This window comes from Rattus norvegicus, chromosome 9 (genome assembly GCF_021556685.1).
Source record: "Rattus norvegicus strain SHRSP/BbbUtx chromosome 9, alternate assembly SHRSP_T2T, whole genome shotgun sequence".
NCBI lineage: Eukaryota > Metazoa > Chordata > Mammalia > Rodentia > Muridae > Rattus > Rattus norvegicus.
Genome location: NC_141542.1, coordinates 108,570,113 through 108,594,225, shown reverse-complemented (window position 1 = coordinate 108,594,225; position 24,113 = coordinate 108,570,113). Strand labels below are relative to the sequence as shown.

At 51.2% G+C, this 24,113-nt stretch overlaps 1 protein-coding gene across 17 annotated transcripts in view; it reads left to right on the top strand.

Moving 5' to 3' along the window:
* Ankmy1 (ankyrin repeat and MYND domain containing 1) overlaps positions 1–24,113 on the top strand; it is a 54,184-nt gene that overhangs the window by 18,822 nt on the left and 11,249 nt on the right. For 7 of the 17 annotated variants that reach the window (XM_087567645.1, XM_087567653.1, XM_087567654.1 and 4 more), the window contains 13 exons: positions 3,635–4,107; positions 6,042–6,258; positions 6,577–6,735; positions 7,561–8,006; positions 8,876–9,047; positions 10,837–10,977; positions 11,644–11,781; positions 12,908–13,015; positions 13,836–13,967; positions 15,111–15,224; positions 15,539–15,704; positions 21,165–21,240; positions 21,988–22,148. In XM_087567645.1, coding sequence (XP_087423771.1) covers positions 3,635–4,107; positions 6,042–6,258; positions 6,577–6,735; positions 7,561–8,006; positions 8,876–9,047; positions 10,837–10,977; positions 11,644–11,781; positions 12,908–13,015; positions 13,836–13,967; positions 15,111–15,224; positions 15,539–15,704; positions 21,165–21,240; positions 21,988–22,148 — 2,503 coding nt within the window. 17 annotated transcript variants of the gene reach the window in all.

The following is a 24,113-nucleotide window of genomic DNA, read 5'->3' as shown; positions in this document are numbered from 1 at the left end:
GCACAACATTAAAATGCATGATAAGGTCACGGTTTGAAAAACACAAGGCTGAGTTTAGACTATTTCAACTCCATTTTCCTATTTTGAGTTATGTGTTATCTTTATAATTATTGAAGGCACATATTCCCATACTTTTGGACAGGATATCAGGAGATGCATGCTTTTTTTTACATCAGTCTTTACATTCTTCTAAGTGGAGTCATGCTGTATGTTGTATGTCATATTACCTGCCAACTCGGTTCTTTTGAGACTCATGTGTTTCTGTGAGCCACTTGGTTTTATTATAGAGAAGTGTTTCACTGTGTGGATATCACATGGTTTTGCTGCTGTGTTTTTGTTTGTTTTTAATTCACCAATAGATATTCTTTTGAGATCTTTGGAATTTTTGATTAAGGTGAACCACCAAGAACGGTTGCCTCTCAGTCTTCATGCAGGCACACGTGTGTGTTTATCCTTTCAGATACCTAAGAGTGAGGGTGCTAGTTACAATAGAAGTGTGCAATGACTGACAGTGGTAAGTGTGCAATGAGTGAGAGTGGTAAGTGTGCAATGAGGGACAGTGGTAAATGTGCAATGAGGGACAGTGGTAAGTGTGCAATGAGTGAGAGTGGTAAGTGTGCAATGAGCTACAATGGTAAGTGTGCAATGAGGGGCAGTGATAAGTGTGCAATGAGGGACAGTGGTAAGTGTGCAATGAGTGAGAATGGTAAGTGTGCAATGAGCTACAATGGTAAGTGTGTAATGAGGGGCAATGGTAAATGTGCAATGAGTGAAAGTGGTAAGGGTGCAATGAGTGACAATGGTAAGTGTGCAATGAGGGACAGTGGTAAGTGTGCAATGAGGGGCAGTGGTAAGTGTGCAATGAGCTACAATGGTCAGTGTGCAATAAGTGAAAGTGGTAAGTATGTAATGAGCTACAATGGTAGGTGTGCAATGAGCTACAATGGTAAGTATGCATCAGTTTCATAAGACCCCTCCAAACTGCTTTGCAAAGTGGCCATGGCATTTGAACTACCAATAAAGGGATTCTGCTGTGACAACAGATTCTCCTTGGCATATGACAGTTGGACTTTTCGACATTAGTATTCTTGTGGGCACATTGTGGCATCTCCTTGTGATGTGGGCTTGGAGCACCTTGGTGGCAGGAGATGTTGATTCTCTCTCATTCTTGTCTGTATATCTTTTGGGGTGAATTGTCTGCTTATGTGTTTAGTGTTTATGTTACTATGGTGAAAGAGCTCTTTATGCTAACTCTGTCCTATGACTGTTTATCAGGGATATGATTTGAAAAAACAGCTGTCAGCCCTGCGGTGTCCTTCCTATCCTCAACTGTGTCCTCCGAAGAATAAATTTAATGCAATTAAGATTGAGCCTAGGCCTTGTGTGTACTAGGCAAGAGCTGTGTCTCTGAGCTACATCCACAGTCCTCTTTTTAGCTTGATAGTTTGAGAGAGGGTCTTACTGACTCACCCCGGCTGACCTTGAAATCACTCTGCAATAAAGCTTCACCTTGACTGTGTAGCCCCCCATTGCTTCAGCCCTGGAGTAGCTGGGAATTCAAGCCTGTTTTGTTGTGAGGCGACAACTTGTGACTTCAATGGCCCTTGGATTGTCTTCTTGAGTTGTTTTCTACCAGTAGAGCTGCTGAGTCTCGAGTGAGAACACACACACACACACACACACACACGCACACACACACGCACACACATACACACACATACACACACATACACACATGCACACACACACGCATACACACATACACACACATACACACACATACACATACACACATACACACACATACACACACATACACACACACATACACACACATACACATACACACACATACACATACACATACACACATACACACACGCATACACACACAACACACACATACACACATATACACACACACGCATACACACACACATACACACACACACACATACACACACACAGAGGACAGCTTTTGTTCCTCCTGGAGTGTCTCTTATCTTTTAACCCTTGCCTTCCTTGGCTTTCCAGTGTCTCTTCCTGGCCCATTTGTGCACACAGCTTCCTACCTAAGTACCTCTTGAGCTTTCCAGACGAGGTGCTGCCTCCTTGCAGGGCCCATCAGGCCTGCAGACCATCTGAGGCCTGACGTTGTCCCACTCTGTCTCTTACTTCTCTTTACGATCCTCCCACTGCACTGCCTTAGCCCCTCACAGAGTCTTCTGGAAAAGTATCTGCCACCCCTTGCAGCTCCACTGTGGCAGAGTGAAGCCATCCCAGACCCTGCCCTCCCCTTTCTCACTATCCACTCTGCCAGGCTGTAGGCATCCCTTCACAATCCCACCAGGATACTGAGATGAGATTACTCTGTGTCGGATGGGGGCAGGCACCATCACTCGTACAGTTGGCTTTGGCTTTGGCTGACCTGTCTCCTTTATCTACCCAGTGACCTCCAGCCATCTTTTGATGCCAGTTTAGAAGAGGCATTCTTTGTGGGAGGCCAGTTTTCTCTGACCCACCAGATCATAGCTCACTGTTTTCTTGTCTGAGATCCTTCTTCGCGTACCCAAGGCAGGCGCTGATGGAAGCATTTGGAAAGGCCTAGAAATCGAACTGTCCCTTGGGAGACCATAGAAAGCAAAGGGCAGGACCTCTCTTCCTCTTTCTGCTCTTCTCTTCTCCACTCTGCTTTTCCCCCTTCTACTTTTCCCCCTCTTGGCTCATACCCATGGGGCTGGGTTCATCTCTCTGAGAGCAAAACAGGGAGCACAACCTGTCAGTCAGATAGAATAGAGGGAGTTTGCTGCTTTCGGTGATGGAGGAGCACATTGGAGGCCCTTCTTTGAAGCAATGTCTCCCTCAGCAAATGGAGTGGGAGAGGGAAGGCTGAGGCACATCCCCAGTGGGAGATTCCTTTCCATGCATGCACCCACGCGCATGCTCATCTCTAAGTCATGGAAAAAGCAGTCCAGAAAAGGGAGAACGACATAGTCTGAGAGGGGGTTAAGGTCACAAGGAGCAAAGTCCCCTGTAGGGCTAGAGTGAATCAGAGTGACAGATGGGGCGCTGCGGGTTCCTAGTAAGCTTTTCTGAAGGACACTATCTGAAATCCAACAATAAAAAGCCTTCAAATGCTCACCAAGTGCAGCAAAACAGGCAGCAGCTTCCCCGTCCTTGTAAACCGTCCTTGTAAGTACAGATGTGTGTAGGAAAAACTGTCTGTCTAGCGGTTAACTCCAGGGTTGCAGAGGTCTCCAGGAAAGGAACGTAGCAGCATGTTTCCATCACAGCTTCAACTGGCAGCCCTTGGTCATGTCCTCACCCAAGAGAGGCTGCTCCTAACCCAGCCCTTTGTCTTCCAACTTGTCACTGCACCTTCTCCAGGCGTCTACATTCTGTCTGAGCAAGATAATCTTGCTCCGTTTGAGTGCCTAGCATACCTCACACCTCCGTGTTCACACACGTGAGCATGTGTACATGCATGCGTATATGCGTGTGTGTGTGTGTGTGTGTGTGTGTGTGTTGAATGAGTACATCTCTTAGTATGTTTCTTCTTCTAGTTTTTGGTAACTGTCACTTAGTAGGAAGCTCGGTTGAGTTTCTCTCCTGACCCCGTGGGCTTCCCTTGTAGGGATTATATAAAGAGGACCAAAGGTTTGGGCCCGGCATCGAGACCTATCCTGACGGTAGTCAGGATGTTGGAATCTGGTTCCGTGAGTACCTCCTCAAGCTGTGCACAAGGGTTCCCAGCAGCTTCTCTTTGATAAACTACCCAGAATTCTCGGCCTTCCTCACCAACACAAGAAAGAGAATCAGTCTTTCAGATGAGGAGAAGGTGGAGGTGAGTCTTTCTGAGGAGCAGGACCCTTTCTACTATGACTATAAGCAGTATCTCCTGAATGATGACTTGAAGCTGCCTCCGGAGATACACGTCTATTCAACCAACAACAGTCACCTGCCCATGACCAACGCCCTGCGCAAAGAGCTGGACAACCAGATCTTCATGAACGAGATCCCTCCATTCATTGAGGATGAAGAACCCTGGCTTATAACAAATGAGACTCCACTGTTGGTCAAAATCCAGAAGCAAACTTACAAGTTCAGGTGATCTTCATTTTTGTCCGCTCACTGAATAAAGGACCCCCCCTTTGGGAAGGGTTCTGATGTTCTCCATTGCAGGGGCCACTGCTAAGGGCCTGAGCACCTTTCAGCAGTGCTTGTTGGGTGAACATGAACACACGGCATTTGTTTTAGTAACTCAAACAAGGGTTGAGTTACTAACCCTTACCGAGCTGTGAGACCAGACAAGGTGCCCTGAGGGTAGGGAGGCAGGCAGAGATGTGAGGCGTTTGTGTCTCAGAACTAGAGCAGACCGCTGCAGGAGATGTGCCTTAGGATAAACTCCTGAGCAGATAGCTGAGGTTAGACCTTGACTTTTGGACCTGTGTACCTTCCCTATTTAGTAGGCCAGAGTGTGTGTGCTTTAAGGCAAGGTTTCTGTCTGCTAGTAAAGGTTCTGTGAGTCAAGTCCCGTGACACTCACGTGGCAGAATTTCAACATGTGGTAATGAAGGGTCTGACATAGAGCCAAGGGTGGAATGCAGGGAAGGAACGAGGCCTGCAAACCAATCAAGGAAAGCCATGAAAACCTGCACTCTCTGCTGTCTCTGAAGATGCCCTCCATACTCTGGTGTATGTAGAGTGTGCTGGGAAAGTTAGCACCACCTGGGGAAAACCGTTAACCTTAAAAACTAAAATACTTGAGAACTTTCTACTCTTCTTACAACCTTAAACATGGTCCTCAGATGCCGGTGGGCATTTTAGAATTAATTTGATGGGCACAAATGACTTTTCCATTTATCTACTCATCCATCCATCCATCCATCCATCCATCCATCCATCCATCCATCCATCCATCTGCCTATACACCTGCTTCATTGACCTAACAATCAATTGATTTATCCATTCACTCATCCATCCATCCATCTGTCCGTCCGTCCGTCCGTCCATCCATCCACCTATACACCTACTTCTTTGACCCATCAATCAACTCATTCATACACCCACTCATCCATCATCCATCCATCCATTCATCTGTCTGTCTGTCCATCCATCATTCATCCACTGATTTATCCATCCTTTCACCAGTACAACAACCCTTACATCTACCCACCCATCTATTCACTCTATGTAACCTCTTACCCTCTTCATCTATGCTGCTGTACCTGTCTTCCAGTCCATTCCATCCATGCATTTCCCCATGCATCCATGCATTTCCCCATGCATCCATGCATTCATTCTTCCATGCATCCATGCATTTCCCCATGCATCCATGAACTCACCCATGCATCCATGTATTCACCCATGCGTGTGTCCATCCAACCCCCACTCATATATACTTACTCCATTCACCCACCCACCCACCTATCCACCTATGCCATCCATCCATTGGGCAGCTGTCAGCTATGCTCATAACCATTGACAACTATTGACTGAATTTACCCATGAGTTCATGATTATGAAAGGCATTCTGGGCACACAGGATGCTTCACTTGTGTCATGGACTAGGAGACATGCTATTCTCTACTCCAACAGAAAGCAAATGAGTAAAAGGTGGGATGTGTGTGCTTGGTTCTGAGCAGTGGGGCCATGTGTACACCAGCTTTCTGCTTACCCAGGGTCCCGCTGTTGAGAGCAGATTTCCCGGCAAACCTGGAGTGAGCCAGAGGAGTCAGACATGTATAAGGTTTAGTTGTAGTTCTTGCTGCATAGAACTTAGCCTGAACACTTTATCTCTAGATAAAGTGTCTCCCTCACTGGGTAGTCCATCCTGATTGTAACTGACTGGCAGTGCAGCCGTCAGGGCTCAGGTGATAATGAAGTGGTAGAGAATAGAGAGCCCAAGGCTGGAAGGGAAATTCTGAGGGGTCAGAAGAATGAGGGGTAGACAGAGGTAGCCCCTCTTGGGCTCTTTCTCATGGAAGGTATTGGGCTATCCAGATCCTAGTCTGATACCAATGAGCCTGTTGTATTGCCAGGAACAAGGATGCTCATGCCAATTGGAACATAGCTGCCATCCTGGAGGGAAACCGCAGCAAGTTTGGGCCTAGTGGCCCCAAGGAGCAGATTTCCAAGAAGATGATCATGAAGGCCGAGGAAGGGGACTATAACTGGATTTTTGGAATCTTGAGGGACAACCTTGCCTGTGCTGACGTGGCTGACTCTAAGGGTTACACTGTGCTTGCTGCTGCAGCTGTAAGTCCTTTTTGTATAGGAACACTGGCCTGTGGGCTGCCTTGTGTGGCCCACTCTAACAGGAAGTGTCCACCAGGAGCTGTCAAGCAAATCCCCACTTACCCATTTGCAATGTTCAAAGCCAAATGGAGGCGGACTGGGGGGTGATCCACTCATTTCTCTATCACATACCCTTTACCAAGGCTAAGCATGAGTATTGCATGTATCCCGCTACATTGCAGCCTTGAGTAGGTGGGGCAGCATGGGTGGCAGGCAGCCCTCCTCTATCTGCTGAGGGCCAGACCCTGTATTCACAAGTCTGTCATTGCCACTCTCCAGATACATTCTCATATCAACATTGTGAACCTTCTCCTGGATTACGGAGCTGACGTGAACAAGCGCTCGGATGAGGGCATCACACCCCTGAGCATGTGCTTCCTCCAGTATTACCCCAGCAAATCCTTCCATCCCAACATTGCTGAGAGGACCCTGCTTCAGGTCAGACCCCACTGACCACCGAAGCAGCAGCAGGAGCAGCAGCATCTGCCACATCCTACTGTCTTTCTACCTAAACAGCCACCGCCCACTCCCTGATGTGTGAACCAGGGCCGAACGTGGGGAACGGAAGATTAAGGCTAGTGGGGAAGGGGGTCAGGAGAGAGACCAGAGGCATCCTGAGCCATGCCACGGGGACCAAAGAGTGTGTGTCCCTTATGAGCCAGGTGCACAGCAGCCTGGGGTCTGAGACATGCTTCCCCACTCTAACAGGCTGGTAGGAGCAGAGGATGCACATAGTCTCCTAGCAACATGGAGGTCATCAGGCCAGGGACTTCTCTTTGAGAGTCAAGGGACCTGAGGACAGAGGACAAGGGAACCAGCACCACTGGACAGAAATATGACTTAAGTGTTGACACAAGCCACGCGTATATAATTAGAATTTTTCAGTAGTCATATTAAAAAGAGAAAGCGGTGAAACTAATTTTAATGATGTAGTTTTCTTTAGCACGAAGCGCGCAACACAGGCTCTGCCCTGTGTGCACGAAAGGACAAGAGTGGGTCACCTCACCAGCAGCAACTCCTTCTATAGCAATGCCCTGTTCTAGATCGAGCATATTCTGTAGGCTCAGGAGGCATTGTGAGCCCTGAGAAGTGGCAGTTTACTTCGGGTATGGGGCAGTGACTTCAGAGTTGTCCCTGCCCCTGCAAGGGTGTGTAGACCATGAGGAAGCCCCACACTACCATTCAGGTTCTTCCTGGGGCTGCAAAGGAGAGAAGAACTCCAGTTCCTTCTTCTAATGAGCCCTTTTTGATGCTTTGCCATAGGAATCTCCTAAACCCTTGGTCACCCCCAAAATTTCATTCTTGTTTGCGGATCCAAACACAGACTCATCATATGATGTGGGGGCGCACATCTTGGGTGGAGAGGAATTAAAGACGTCTCTGCTCCCCTCAAGCAGCCCAGAGGAATCCCTCGCCTCCATGCCGCCCCCGGAGTCCAACAACGTGCTTCAAAAGCGAGATGTCTCCCCAGTGAAGACTGTCAGCACTGAAGTGGAGAAAGAGACGGAGGACGTAGCAGAAAATGTGGACGCTAGCACCTTGTACAGTGCCGACACGAACTTCGAGTCCACCATATGCCTGCGAAACTACTCTATCAATGTCTCCAGGGATATCCTGGAGAAGAGTGCCCAGGCCTACAGTTCGTTGGTGCAGCACTCCTGCTTCCCATACAAAGGGACTGTGAGGAAATTGGCCCAGACCATGGCCGAGTAAGTCGCTGTTATTCTGTGGTAGGGGTGGAGGAATGCCTCCAGGATGCATCATGCCCAGTGGGTAGTTCACAGCCCTGCGACGCCACTGGGAGCAGTGTTCTGGAATCTGTGACAGCTGATCTTATGTCAACCTGACACAAGCTAGTGTCTTTTGGGAGGAAGAGACCTCAACTGAGAAAATGCCCCCCCAAAGATTGGGCTGAGGGCAAGTCTGGGGTGTGATGGTCAATATGAAGGGGCCCAGATCACTAAGGGCGGTGTCACCCCTGGGCTGGCAGTCCTGGGTTGCATAAGAAAGCAGGCTGAACAAGCCAAGGGGAGAGAGTCAGTGAGCAGCACCCTCCATGGCCTCTGCATCAGCTCCTGTCTCCAGGTTCCTGCCCTCCATGATGAACCTGGAAGGATAAGATAAAGTAAACCCTTTCTTCCTCAAGTTACTTTTTGTCATAGTGTTTTGCCACACTAAAAGAAACCCTAAGACAGCATCCTTGCAGGGGCACTGTCTGATGGGGCTGCATTCTCAACCCATGGTCATTGTGTGGTGTATGTCTACCTGTATCCACCTCATTGTTTGGCACCCATCCTAGGAGGGGCGCTAGTGCTCATCTCAGGAGGAATGTCACTGAGGTCAGGTAACCCATTCTTGACTGAAGTCCTGCAGAATCACAGCTGAGGTCGGCTGGGTGGCCCACACAGGGATGTTTGTAGTTAGCTATGCTTCTGAGCCTCCCGGGTGAGGAACATGCCCCTCACGGTATTTTCAAGAAAGACTAGGTGCTGGGGTACAGTGTTGTCAGTACCCCTCATCCCCTGTGTAGATAATCCAGTCCCTCCATTCTGTGACCCTGCCCTTCTGGCCCCTACAGACGCAGAAACCGTTGGATGACCATTATGTTGCTGCTACGTAGAGGTGCTGACCCTAACCTATGCCAAGTGCCCATGCAGGCTCTGTTTCTTGCAGTGAAGGCTGGGGATGTGGAAGGGGTGAGGCTGCTACTGATGAATGGGGCCCAGACAGATATCCAGTATCCTCCACAGGTAGGTGTCAGTGGCCACATCTCGTCAGCAGCAAGATGGTTGTGGGACACACACGGACTCCCAACTCCCTCTTCACAGAAGCCCATAGCTCTCCAGAGCTGGCAGTAGAACTGCTTCACCCTCCTGTAAACACCTGGTGTGTGAGGTGTTGGCAACACCACAGGAGGGAGGTGGCCTACCACTGAGGCTCCATGGCATCAGTAGATACGGTTCTGTAGGGGCGCTATTTCTTACAGTGCACCACGACGTGTCTAATTTCCTAATGCACTTCCATGAGTCTGAAGTAAGTGTAGGACAGAGGATTATGAGAGGAAGCAAAGACCAGACCCACCACCCTCTTTCACAGCATCATCAGCTTTATGGAGAGACAGGAAGAACCGAAGCAAACTGTGTTTGAATCCCTTTAGCCCAGCAAATCTAGCCAGCAATAACCAAACCTGGGTTTCCTGACCTCCTGTCTGTTTCTATATCTCCTTTTGACTAAGGTCTGTGTCCCTTCTGTCTTTCACTGTTGTTGCCCAATATGGAAGCCAGTGGTCGGTTCTGCCCTCTCAGGCACCAGTTACTTCCCATTTGAAAGTTAGGCTCACCTCTTGGGGAACACGTTTGACAAGCACATCACCCTCGATACATAAACCCATGTGTGGTGCTGGAATGGTGTGGAGGACAGAAACTCAGAGCTGCTGCAGAGGTTCTTGGACTTCCTGGGATTCAGGGCTTAGTTTTTCTAAGCCTTGCTCATCCCCATGCCACAGCTTCCTCAGGCACAGAAACCACACTCAATTCCCGATGTCCCTGGAAGTCACTGGGGCCTTTGTGCCCTAGGGAGAAGGTCAAAGTGAGGCTAGGCTTCCTGCACATCTGACCTCAGCATCCCCTGCTGGGCTGCCCCATGAGACAGGGTAAAGAATATCACCTCACCACGGCTCAGTGCAATCAGCTGCACTTTGTCCCTTTGTCTGAACTCTGTGGTTCTGATCTCGGGTGCCACGGCGGCAGGAGTTTGCCCCAGGCTGCGTGCTATGTAGAGCTAATGCTACTCTGCCAGGTTCCAGTGTTGGGATATTCCCCTGTGCAACACATCCTTTTACAGCGGGCTCTTTCTGTTTTCCAGGCTGACCATACCCTGCCTTCACGGGGGTGGGGGTGGGGGTCTCCAGCTGCTTTCCTCCACTTTCCTACCTGAGTAGGTCATACTGATCTGGGCTGGGGACAAGTGGGGCATATGTCCCTAGCCATAGCCCGACTGCTCTGGCTGGCTTCTCTCGGCTGCTGATATTCCCTCTGAGAGCAGGGTTCCCCGTGACCATGAGCTGCTAGAGCTCAGAGACAGTCCATCAAGGACCGTCCTCAGATAGTGGGGAGAGGGACGCTGTGGGAAGAATCAGAAGACTGGACAGGAGCTACGTGGCTGTTAGGTGGTTATCTGAGCCAGGGCCTGGCAGGGACAGGAAGGGGCTACTCTTAGAAGATAGTGTATGTCAGATGGCCTAAAATCAACTGGGTTCGAGTCAAGCATTCACAGCCGTGGCCCCAGACACCTATGGCTTCCACAGGGCACATTGAGAGCATTCAGTCCATTCATTGTCCGTGCCTTCCTGGGCCTTCTTGTCCTGCACCCACGAGGCTGTAGTGAAGGAGATGGTGTTGCAGGTTACCTCGGATTGTTGCGATAATGTATGTATCCTGTCATCGGCTCAGGCAGAAAAGACCCTGACATTAACCCTAACCTGATGTCACCTGCCAGGGCTGCAGACTGGGTGTCACCCTTACCATGCTTCCTCCGCAGCTGCAGTCCCTGACCCCACTCCACATCGCAGCTTCACTCCCTGGGGAGGAGGGCGTGAAGATCACTGAACTGCTGCTCCATGCAGTCACTAACGTGGATGCCAAGGCGGCGGACCAAGACTACCCATACAAAGGTGGCAAGGTGTGGCTCTGCCTGGGCCTGTAGCTGTGCCTACTGACAAGGGGCGTGGGGTGATAAAAAGCAACTTATGTGTTTGCTCTGATCACTGTGCTCATGGCCACGGCCCCTCCTGTGGTGGGCAGGCCAGGCAGATCGGCACCCAACTGCGGCCATGGGAGGAAGTAGGGCTGACACACAGGCAAAAACAATTGATTAAGGGCTGGGGATGTAGCCAGGCATGGATGTAGCCAGCCTTTAATTTCTAATACTCACGAGGCAGAGGTGGGTAGATCTTTGTGAGTTCTAGCATGGTCTACATAGTACGTTCCATAGAGAGGACACGGCTCCAAAGGTGGGAGGGGCTGGGGATATAGGCCAAGTGGTAGAGCAGTTTCCTAGTATGCAGAAAGCCCTGGGTTTCATTCTTCAGTACCACACAGCAACAACAACAACAACAACACCAACACCAACACCAAACACTACTGCCACCACAACAAAACAGGCTTGGTAGTACTTCGCTGTGAGTCTGGTTGACATTTCGAGTGCTATGGGATTCTCGATGACTAGGAGAATTTGGAGGCCTGTGTGTGGAGGGTTGTGGGAAGACACTCCACTCTATAGTCTGCAAGTAGGCACTCTGGGGAGAGGGACACGTAGGACTTGCCTCAAGCCTTGTGTTTACCACAGGGTGATCTGCCCTCAAGCCTGAAGCTCAACAATGAGCCAGGCCCGCCCAAGAGCTACTACTCCCCGTACACACGCATCCCGGAGGAGGGCGGACGCACAGCTCTGCACGTGGCCTGTGAAAGAGAAGACAACAAGAAGGTGAGCAGCCACTGGGCCCTGACCTGGGTCAGCTGGTGTCACAGTGTGATGGTGGGGAGGAAGGGAGGGGTTGAGTCCTGAGCCTGAGGGTTGCTGCACAAGGGAGGGACCATAGGCCAGGCAAGAGCTGTGTTCAAATGTGATGTGTGTGTCTATACTCTTCACCTGTAAGTTCATGCATGCATCCATGTGTCTACACGCATGGGTGTTGGTATGTGTATGCTTGGGTGCTGCATCAGGCACCAGGATGTCTCTGGGATAGCAGGAGATGGCAGCTCTGGTGTGAGTGGCCCTTCCTTGTCACATTGGCTTCTCAAGGTGGGAGTCCTGGCTGCCACATCTGGGCCAGTGTTTCTGAAGCGGCTGTGGTGGGCTTTCCAAGTGGGGTTGAGCTCTGTAGGATCGTGAATGGAAACTATGAAAAGGGCCCATGAGCACTCCCGCACTGACAAGCTCTCCAGCCAAGCATGGACCCACATCTTGTTTGGCCCAGGAACCACGTGAAATCTTTTTTTTTTTTTTTTTTTTTTGGGCTTGGGTCTGACATGCTTGGGATCCAGGGCTCTTCCTCCATAATTTCTAAGAACTCCTCCATGGATTTCTGGCATCTCATCAGCCTGGTTGCTAAGGCTGCGGGGGAAGGAGCTAGGGAAGGAGATTGGTCCCAGCTCTTAGGGTTTGCCATGTCCCCAGGGTTCAGTGTCAACAGAGCGTGCAGGGCAGCTGGAGAGGAGTCCTGGCGGCAGTGGGAATAGAGACCACTGGCCACCAGCAGGGCCAGGGAGAGAGGCTCACAAGTAATCTCGGCTGAAGGAACTTCCCTTCATCATCCCTGTCAAAGATCAGGGCCTTCTGTGTGGTCATGTTAATGTCACTGTCCTCCGTCCTTTGAAAGCACACACAGCACCTTTCCTGTTCCCTTCCTGGAAATGAATGTTTGGAATCTGACGGAAGCTCTTCTGTCTCCCCGCCTCATGCCCCTGTTTGGAGTTTTTGCTTAGGTGGTGCTGGTGGAAGGATCAGGCAGTTGAGTGTTGGCTTTAAAGGTGCTGACTGTTATTGGCAGCACGTACGGGAGACCGGGGTGGCGCCTCTGACTTCATGTACTTCTGCCTTCTTCCTGCAGTGTGCCAGGGATATCGTGCGGCTCCTTCTGTCCCATAGAGCGAATCCAAACACGCTGTGGAGTGGCCACTCCCCACTCTCCCTGTCCATTGCCAGTGGGAATGACCTGGTGAGCCCATGTGCACCCATGAATCTGACTTTTCTGCACCTGAACACCCAAGTCCTGCCTCAGGCCCCTATACCCACAGCTCCTGCATACACGGGCACCAGGCAACTGTGCTATTTCTGCCACCTCTGATCCCCTTCCTCTAATCCACCACTGGGTTTGCTGTGTCATATCTCCACCCACTGGTTCATCTATCCAATCTCCCACTCACTAACCCATCTGGCCACCTACCTGTCAATCTAGCTAGAGAGCTACCCAGCCCTCTCTCTCTCACCGGCCCACATGCACATCCATCCAGACTACCAGTGGCCTACCCATTCCAGCCTCTCACCCATCCTTCCTTTCATTTAACGTGTGTGTACTGAGCACCTTCTGTGGGAAGGCAGGCGCCACTGTGAGCAGCAGGTTTTAAATCTTCTCTGATTTGAGCATCTCCCCACCCCCATACACTGTAGCTGGGGGAGTCAGGCCCTACAGCAGCAGGCAGCACGGTTTTAGATACTGATGAATGTTGTTAAGAAAAAGGAGAGTTGGGGAGGAGCGGCCAAAGGGGGCACACAGGTGGACTCCAGGCCCGGGGTGAGTATGGGGCCCAGAGCTGCACTCTTTCCCAGGCTATAAAGTGAGGTAGGAGCAGTACCCAGCAGAGTGGGTACATTGCTATGTGCACCAAAATAGTGTCAGACCCAGGCCCTGGGTAGAACGGCAACTTCTCCCTAAGGAGCTCATCCATGTCCTTCCTACCCATCACATCCCTCGTGGGTGGGAGCTGCAGATAGTACCCAGGATCATGGCCGCTGAGGAGTTTGTCTGCGTTGCCCAGGTTGTGAAGGAGCTCCTAGCCCAGGGAGCTGACCCCAACTTGCCTCTGACCAAAGGCTTGGGCACTGCCCTGTGTGTTGTGTGTGACCTGTTCTACGAGCAACAGAGGAGCACCGACAATAAGATCGCCCTGGTGAGGGGAGGCATGGGAGGATGCTGGGGGAGAGGTAGTGGGTGGAGAGTGCCTGCTGGCTTCAGGGTGGGGTAGGCTGGGCCGTCCTAAGTTCATGTTGTGACAAAGTTGCTGAAAGGACACAACATAAAGCACAACCCCTTACCCCCAAAACACTTGGGAAATGAGATAGTGTCAAGGTATTGACAGTGTCTGGACCTAGAGGCTCTGCGTGTGCCTTGCAGGTTTCCTGAAACCCAGGGTTCATGACCCCTGTTAGCGAACTATGCCAAGAAAGCAGACAGTACATTTGTACCTTACCACAAGGCCTGCTTGCATTCATTTAGGGTCGTTTGTTTTTCCCAGCGAGACATGGTCTTATTCTGTAGCCCTGCCCAGCTTCAAACTTATAATCTTTTGCCTCGGCCTCCTAACTGCTGGATTACAGCTGCCCACCACCGCACCCAGATGGAATTTATCGAGCAAAAGCCACATCTGTTCCACAAGCCTCTACTCATCACCCCCTTCTGATCTTTCTTGGTAGTCAACGACAGCTGTCAGGGTCCCTTTTACTGGACTCTAGTCCTCGCTGTGAACTCTGACAACCCCCAGGCTGCACCTCGCACAGTTAAATGTACAGGTTACACAGTGGCTCTGCGAGGGTTCCAGGAGGTTACACAGGAGCAGTTGTACCACCTGGAGCACTGGCAGAAGGCGCCGCTCAGCTGGGTGAGCTGGCTATGGCTTTCGAAGGTTGACTGACACTCTACTGTGTGTGCCACCCTCTGTCTATCCACTCATCCCTCAGTGAGCAAGAGGGTGTCCCTATGGCTTAGCCATCAGGATTTTTGATGCTGCCACGAATGGAATCAGAGAGGGCTCTCCAGGGAGTAGCATCTCAGGATGAGGCCAAGCCTGTCTACCCTATGTGCCTCTGACTTTTTCCACACACATTGGGGATGGCCGCCTTCTGGGAAACTGTATTCTCCTGCTGGGTAGTGGCCTTTGGCTGCCTTTCAGCTGTCAAGTGTGCCCACAGGAACTGGGAGCCATGTACCTCATGATGTGGTCACATCGTGTGCTGCCCTGCACAGCCCTGTGCTGACGATGGCTTCTATCAGCCTCCAGTGGCCTTGTGTACTTGACAGATTGTATATCCTTCAGATTGACCGGCTCATTAGCTACGGGGCGGATGTCCTGAAACCTGTGACAATTGTGCAAGGTGAAAGGACAGCCGTGGGCACAGCAGTTGATTATGGCTACTTCAAGTTCTACCAGGTATGACTTTGTTCTGAGCAGAACCCCTTTGAGACCTGGCTTCTCTTAGACAAAACTAGGAGCCCACAGCTGAGCCTGGTCTTCCAGGGCAGAAGACCTCATGATGGCCAACATGTGCTTTGGGCACCTGTGTGCAAGTGTCCTTCTGCATCCTTTGGAGATGGTCACCTTTTGGAGGACCGAGAGGCTACCTGCCTACCCAGTCGCTCTGTAGTATGGGCTGGGCTGGCCAGAAGTCCTCAGTGACCACTGCCTGTGGTTGTCTGGTGAATGACAGCCCCAAGGCTTCATAGCGACCCTGTGCTCTGTCACAGGACCGGAAGATCGCCCACTGTCCCTTTCATGCTCTGATGCCAGCAGAGCGAGAGATATTCATTGCCCGGAAAAGGCTGCTAGAATACTTGGGTTTGCAACTGCGGCTTGCCGTCCTCAACAAGGAAAGCCGGCTGGACGTTAAGGCCCTGTACCTGAGCAAGAGAGGTGGGTGAGACTCATCAGGGTGCATCCCGTAGCTCTGTTCTTACCCAGCGCCCTCATTTTGCCAGACCTACATCTGCTCACCCACATCTGACCGTATCCTCCCCGACTGACAATGGCTCCAATGGTCTCACTCTCTCAGTCTCGCCAAACTGCAACCCTCCCTATACCAACAAAAGTCCCCACATATGTCCCCTGCCCGCCCCTTTCTCACGGCATCCCAGTTTTCAACCTGCATTACATCCTTGTGCCCAGAGATGTCCCCGCTCACACTGTGCCCAGCACACACCCATCCACCCATATGAAATGCCAATATGGGAGAATCCTGTGTCAGGGGTGTGGCCTGCACCGTGCATCCTACTTCCACATACCCCAGATGATACCCATATGCACTCCAATACCCACCACCAAAACATGTAGGGTTCACTTATCCACACCCGTCCCTTCCCTATGTACCAACCTCTACCTCCTCCTCACAGCCACAAATCCAACCACAATTACACACTATCCGCTCTTTCCGCAACACAGTAACCGCATTGGCTTTGCTGCATACACACATGTCTACCCAACTTCATACTCACACCCCAATATCTCAGACCCCCTACACACACCTATCCTCCCCACACCCGCACTCACACCCACCTACCCCTGTTCTCTACATATAGTTTCCGGTTACATGCCCATGCTTGCACATAGCCGTCTATACGCTCATTCTCACACACTGGATTACACGCTAGCACCCTCCTCCACACTCTACTCACATTCCCACCCTTAAGCATATTAGCACTCCACATTCACGCCCAGAACCTACATGGTGCACACACACACACACACACACACACACACACACACACACACACACACACGCACACACGCACAACCATGGATTACTCTGTACCTTTGTCTCCGCCCACACACAGTAACATACTCTGACAGGAGCAGCTGTCTTATTTGGTGTGGAGGCTGAGTTCTGGCTGCTGTGACTGGAAGGTGATGCCTTTATGCCTGTTTGGATCCCACTGTGGGAGGCAGGTGATGCCTCGGGTAGGATACCACTAAGAATGCTGGGCTCCTGATTCCCACAGCAGCTTATGGGGGGGGGCCCATCTGAGAAGTCCTGGCCATACAAACTCTCCTTCCCATCACCAAGGAGAAGCTGGAGTGGGGATGTCACTCCTGGAGAGGTTTGCCCTTCCTCACTCTGTTTCCAGAGCCTTGGCACCGTGCTGCAAAGCGTATGCTTCAGCAAAGAAACAGAGTCATTTTCAATAGCACATGGACCAGGCCAGGCAGTGAGATGCACGTGGGTACCCATCCACTGGTGCCTTGGGCTGACCTATAGGATGGCTTCCTACTCAAGAGAACTAGGGAGAAATAAGTGCACAGGAGAGCCCTGAGTTCAAAGCAAGCCTCAGCACTGGCCTTGGGGACTTTCCCCTCAAATAGCTGCAGAGTGATTCACTCACTCTGACAGGCAATCTTAAGGTCCAGGCACACTTCTGAAACAAGTGGAGCAACCAGGCCAGCACTGAAAGTGCTAATCATCCAGTCTAGAGGGTAAATCCCAGGAAATCTAAGTTCAAAGGGATAACAGTTTATAAAGAAATGTCAGAAACCCAAAGGCCAGAAGAAAATCAGAACATAAATGGCTTCGTACTCTCAAGTGAGTACCGATACTTGACTTCTCATCAGACACGACTCTTCTGTTAACAAACTCTCTTTAAAGCTTTTGATGTGTATGACTGTTTTGCTTGCCCGCATTGTACGTGCACCACTTATGTACCTGGTGCTCAGAGTGGCCAGAAGAGGGTGGCGGTTCCCTTGGGCCTAGAACTGCCATGTGGATACTGGCAACTGAACTCTGGAAGAGAAGCCAGTGCTCTCTTTCAGACCTCTGAGCCAAGGAGAAATTACTCCTAACTAAGGAAGACAACTGTGCTACAAGGATACAGTTCCTCCTCCTACTCCTCCTCATCCTCTTCTTACATGATAGATTTAGCTCTCATAAAATAACAGAGCTATAGCACCTGCCTAGTATTGTCTGCTGACCCCAAACAATCAAACAAAAAAAAAATTCCCCCAAACAAAACAAAAATGCAACACCACCCCACTATTTAAGGTTTATGCAAGTGATCCAAAGATTGAGCAAGGCGTAAAGGAATGACTAATTAACAAACTCTGTTAAGCTCCATGCAAACAGGCCGTAGCACTGAATGTTAAACTGAGGCTTGCCTCCTCTCCTCTTGTTGCCGACTCGGGAAGGCAGGACATCCACTTCCGGGCTGGGCCAGCCAAGAAAGCCCCAACAAGAGGCCTTCTTTCCAGAGAGCATGGGGGACTGCAATCCTCACGTTGTCTCTAGCTGTCCACTTCAATGTCTAAGCTCTAGGCTGAGTGCATTTTCTTGTGGCAGGCAGATAGACTCTTCTGTTGCATTAGCTTCCATTGCAGGACAGAGGTACAGCCTCAGTTTCAGTGCGGACAAGGATCCCAGGGCCCTGACCACCTGCTGGTAGGGCAGGATTCCATGCCAGGAGGCAAGCCGAGAAGACCTCTGACTCTGCCCTGGGTACTCAGCTCCTAAGGTAGAGAAGTGTGCCATTGTTTCTATTCCCAGCTACTGGACCACACCTCATAACTGCTCGGAGGAACAGCCAGTGTAGCAGAGAGCCCTAAGTCTCTCCTAAGGATGGAACTCCTAAGTGAGTGTGGCCTGATGGTGTCATCTGAGCCAGTGGAGGTTTGAGGACTGTTGTGAAGACAGCGGGACCCTGCTGGAGGGACAAGCTTGACGGACTGTGGCTAGCTGCTAGAGAGCAGCAGGGAAGTGGCTGGAAAGCATGAACCTGCGCCACTGACGTCACGCTATCTGTGCGGCGATCCCTGACCTGGTTATGGTGTCAGTCTTTGAGCAAGTCCTGCCAGGACGGTGTACTGTTGGAAACCAATCAGCAATCCAGAGAACTAAACAGCCAAGTGTGGTCAGGGAAGAGCCCTGCTCAACTGTGGTGACTGACCGTAGAAGTCTTAAGGCTGCACCTCTCAAGGGCACAGTACTAGAAGCAAGGGAAAGTAGTCCAGTTACTCTCCTCATTGCTGTGACCAAAAGCCTGACAAAAGCAACTCAAGGGAGGAAGGGGTTAATCTGATTCATAGTTTAAAAAGGGAATATGGTCCATTGTGATGGGAAGGCATGGCGGCCAGAATGTGGTCACAACGCATCTGCAGTCCGGAAGCAGAGCGAGATTACTGTTGGCATTCTAACTTGCTTTCTCCTCTTTATTCATTCATGGACCTCAGCCCAGGGGATGGCTCCACCCATATCAAAGCGGGGACTGGTCTTCTGATGTCTGCTAAACTCTCTGACCGTAGAATCTTGGGCGATTCTAAATCCCGCTGCCTGCCAATCAAGATTAACAATCAGGAGTCTACTTGTGTCAATCTTGTGACAATCATGTGTCACCTTGACCCCTTTTACTTTTTATTACTTTTAATTTAGTTGTGTGTGTGTGTGTGGGGGGGTGAATGTCAACTTTGCCACATATGTGGGGGTCAAGACAATTTGCAAGAACGGAGAGTCTGTTCTCTCCTTTTACCAAGTTGGTACCAGAGACTGAGCTCAGGTCGTTAGGCTTGGTGGAGAGTGCTCTACCTGATGAGCCGTCTCGCTGGTCCATACATTGCTTTTAAATCATAGCATTCTACTCGTCCCAAGAGCCTCATTCTCATCTCATAATGGATAGGGAGAGCATTCCCATTCTAAAAGGGCAGACAGAAGACAGCATGGAGCTTTGAGTGATATGGCCCCCATAGGCTCATGTGTTTGAATGCTTGGTCCCCAGCTGATGAAACCATTTGGGAAAGATTAGAGGTTGTGGCCTTGTCAGAGGAAGTGTGGCACTGGGGCAGGCTTTGAGGCTTTCAAAAGTCCACGCCCTTCCCAGTTATCTCTCTGTGTCTCAGGCTCATGGTTCAAGATATAAGCTCTCAGCTGCTGCTCCACCAGCCATGTCTGTCTGCCTGATGCCATATTTTCTGCTATGATGGCCATGGACTCTAACTCTCTGAAACCATGAGCCCCAGATAAAATATTGTTCAATAAGTTGCCTTGGTTACGGTGCCTTACCACAGCAGTAGAGAAGTAACTAAGACAGCAAGAGAAGATCAGACTAAAGCGAGACCAGATGTCAACAAAACAAACGTCAAATCCTACAGCTAATCACATATGGATTTTTTGGAATGACATGAACTCCTAGGAGCTTTGGATAGCCCCACCCTCCAGGTCTGCTGCAGCACACTTAGTCTCTCTGGTACCAGCTCTGCTCTCCACGCTAAGCTCTCTGCCCCCTTTCATCACTGCTCTGCATAACAACAGTGAGCAGAGACCCCGCCACCACCTGAGTCTTCTGCCAAAGAAGTCGCTATGTTTGGGGGGGGATTAAAAATAAAAAAAAAAAAAGAAGTCGCTATGTTTGGAATTCAGCCTGCCCCACTTTCTGAAGACATGGGTGGAACGAAGCCAGATTCTTTGCCAGAACATAACCCGAATGGGCTCTAGTCCAAGTCCCAAAGAGTCTATATCCTCTCAGAAACATCCTGAATGGAGCCCCCACTGTCCGTGTTTCTTTAGGTCCTCACTCTAGTTTTCCAAGCTCCCACCAGAGTTGCCCAGTGAGCTCTCTTTACAGCGGTCTAGGACTTGACCATCCTGCAGCTCCTGACTCTTCAACATCCCTCCCACACGCCAGTTCGCCCACAAGACCAGATCTACCACAGCAACAGCCTCCCCTCTCCACACCAGTTTTCTGGCTTGGCTTCTTTTCTTGTTACAATGGCAAAACACCTAATACACGAAAACTTAAGGGAACGGTCATTTTGGTTTACAGTTCAAAAGGGGAAGTCATGGAGACTGGAGGAGCACGAGGTGCCCTTCACCTTATGTCCTCAGTCCAGGAGCAGAGAAAGAGGAATACTGGGGCTCAGCTCCTATCTCTTTATTTACTCTGGGGCCCTACCCCATGGAGCGGTGCCACGCATTTCTGGAGCCATGTCATTTAAGCCTGTCTAGAAATGCCCTCAGTGACATGCTCAGAGGTTTGTCTTGTAGGCGATGTTGAATTCCCACCAAGCTGATGAGGTCAGCCACCACTGTAGACCAGGCACACTTTGGTTCCTAAGCAAGAAGCAACTGGCTTCTGAGGAAGGGCAAGGAAACATAAGCGGGACTTCAGAGAAAAGCAGGAGGCTATCAGGGCAACCCCTTCAGAAAAGCCGTGAGCTGGGTGAGGCTACCTGGTAGTCTCTAGCAGCACGGCAAGGCGAATCCTGAATGGCAGTGGGTGGTGAAGGTGAGACGCAGGGCAGCAGGTGGGCCTGTGCAGGAACGTGATGGCCATGGGTTGGCCCCTGGCTGACCTGCCACACTCCCCCGATGACCATGCACCTCTTCGTCTCTCTCTGCAGCAGAGCTGGCTCCCTGCCACAGGATGAAGAAGAGAAGTTCCAGCCCCGCTAAATCCCCATCCATGGAGAAGCAGACGTGAGTGCTGTGGCCTCTGGCCCTACTGCCCCTGCAGGGCCACCTTCTCTCTCTCTCTCTCTCTCTCTCTCTCTCTCTCTCTCTCTCTCTCTCTCTCTCTCTCTCTCTCCAGGCATCTCAGCTCACAGGTGCAGGCTCCCACCAGCACGAGACTCACAGTTGGAGTCTCAGGACACACTCAGTTGAGCTGGGTTATGTGGCTGTCACCTGGGTGGGACACAGTTGAGCTCCACATGGTCAGGAGGGTGGCCACCTCCCGGGGCGGAGCACAGCCTAGCTCACCCACTGGTTTTCCAGGAAGTCCCTGCCATCCTCTTGCAGGGGAGTCTCTGTAGTCACCCACGTGCCCTCTGGGAAGGACAGGGCAGGGAGAGAGAGGGTGATGGTGGGGAGCATCTCCTCTGGAAATGGGGGAGGTTGGCCTTTTGAGTGTCACCCCAAGCTCTGAGGTCTGAGTTCAGGTAGCTGATCCATCTCCGCAGAGGTACTCACAGCTCGTTTCTTTGGGGTTGTAAGCTGCCCCAGATGCCATGTTGGATTGTTGCTTGAATAGCCTTTATGGAACCTGTGGTGGGCTCAAAAGCTCAGTGTGCATTAACCGTTCAGAATAACCATGGGCAGACCCGCCTGGGTGGAGATAGCAAGCTTTCTGTTGCTATGTGGTGACTGCCCTGGCAGTCACGAGTGGGCGTGAGTGTCTCAGGAGCTCAGGGGGACACAGACCTGACGTTGGGATTCTGTTTACAGCCTTCCCTTTTACAAGTTTTGCTACCAGTGTGGTCGCTCCATCGGGGTCCGCCTCTCACCCTGTCCCCGCTGCTATGGGATCCTGACCTGTAGCAAGTACTGCAAGACCAAGGCCTGGATTGAGTTCCACAAAAAGGACTGCAATGACATCATGGCTATGAGTAGGTTGGGTGCCATGTTGGGTGCCATGTTGGATGCCATGTTGGGTGCCATGTTGGGATGGGCTGGTGAGGAGCCTAGATGCCTCCCAGAACAAGGATGCCGGGGAGCGGGGCAGGGTGAGAATCACCATCTCCCTTGCAAGCCCTTCAGCTTTATGATGTTCTCCCAGAACTTACAGCCGGGACTGTATGGGTGTGTGTGTGTGTGTGTGTGTGTGTGTGTGAGAGAGAGAGAGAGAGAGAGAGAGAGAGAGAGAGAGAGGAGGGAGGGAGAGAGAGAGAGAGAGAGAGAGAGAGAGAGAGAGAGAGAGAGAGTCAGCTCTGGGAAGGGACTGGGGAGTTGTCTTTGAAAGGTGACCATGGTAGACACTTCCTCTTGCTGCAGGCAGCATTTGCAAACACTGAGACAAGCACAGGAAGGGTTGCTTGCAGACCATAACCAAGTGAGGTAGGGGCTCCCCTTACTCCCTGTAGCATGGGGCGGGGGCAGGGAGAGTGGTATTTTGGTCTAGAGGCTCAGTGGTTACTGCTCCTGGGCCTGACCTCCTAGGGATGGTCCAGGCTTATCCATGTCTTGAGTCTCTTGCTCAGGCCCAACAGTTGGGCCTCCATACTCCTCCCCATGCCTTCTCTTATCTACCCAGTATCCCACTTGGATGGTTCACCTTGGAGGGTGGCAGAATCTTAGTGAGGGAACAATGCTTTGTGCTGAGCCTGGAGAGCAGCCCAGGGTTGCAGCCTGTGGTGGCCTGATGCAAGACGTGTCTTCAGGAAGACAGCTGCATTTCACAGCAGTCTCATCCTCCTACCCTGGCAATAAAGTGACCTACAGTGTGTTCTCAAGTCTATGCCCTGCTCTGCCATTACCTGGCCCAAGTCCCAGAATCCTTGCCCACACTAGTCAAGCCCATATCGATGGTGTCTCCTAGGGCCTAGGCTGTGCCGTGCTCTGTAGAAGGACTGGTAGATGGGCAGGCCAAGGGCCCCTGTTTGAGAACTGACTGCAGGACACTGGCAGGCTCCTGGCTCATGCTGGCACTGACTTTCCCAGTTGCAGGCATTCCCCAAGGGAAGATCCATTCTCTGCTGTCAAGATTCCTCCCGTGGACTCTAACTTGGTGGGGATGGCGGGGGTCGGGGGGGAGGCCGGGTGCTCTTACAGCACATCAGCTGAGAGTCTGCCATGTGCTGGGCATCTTCTGGGGCCACAGTGGAGGTGGGATCACAGGGACAGATGAGGATAAAGGGACAGGGATGGAGCAAGGTAGTATGGCCAAGGCTGGCAAGTCTGTCCCCAAGAACCAGCTTTCTCCTTGAGAGAAGGGGAAGGCAGGTAGTAAGGATCACAGCAGCTGACATTTGCCTGAAGGATGATAGGCCTAAGGGTGTCTGGGGTGGATAGATGCAGGACTGAGGACAAGTCGGGAGAGGGACTATATAGCCTTCGGGGACTCAGGGAGACCTTGGCAGTGCAGCTGCTCTCCCAGCAGCAGCACAGCAATATTGCCGCCTAGCTTTTGATTTTCTCTGCAAGGTGGAGGTTGACAGAGGTGGCAAGCAGCAAGGCTTTTGTATGTGGATAGGGGAAGAAGCTGTCCCTTTGTGGAACTCAGCCAAAGGTGGCTTTCCAAGAGGGGCTCCTGACAGGCGGTCACTGGAGCTTTGTCCCGTAGCACCGGTCACTTGTCACTGTGGATCGTGTACGCGGCTCCTTGTTCTAGAGGGCCAGTGCTAGTGGGGGCTTAGGAGCTGGGGTGCTGCTACCCATGTTAGCAGCTGGGGGCGTCTCATACACTTCCATTCCATCTATCACACATCCACACAGAACGCAAAAGCAGGTGAATGCAAATGTGTTACCCCGATACCAGAAGGGCCATTGTCATGCTGCCTGTCCTTTCAAATGGACACCGCACCTCTCCAGACAGGCAGGAATTAGCCAGAGGTTTATATATGCATATACCAAAG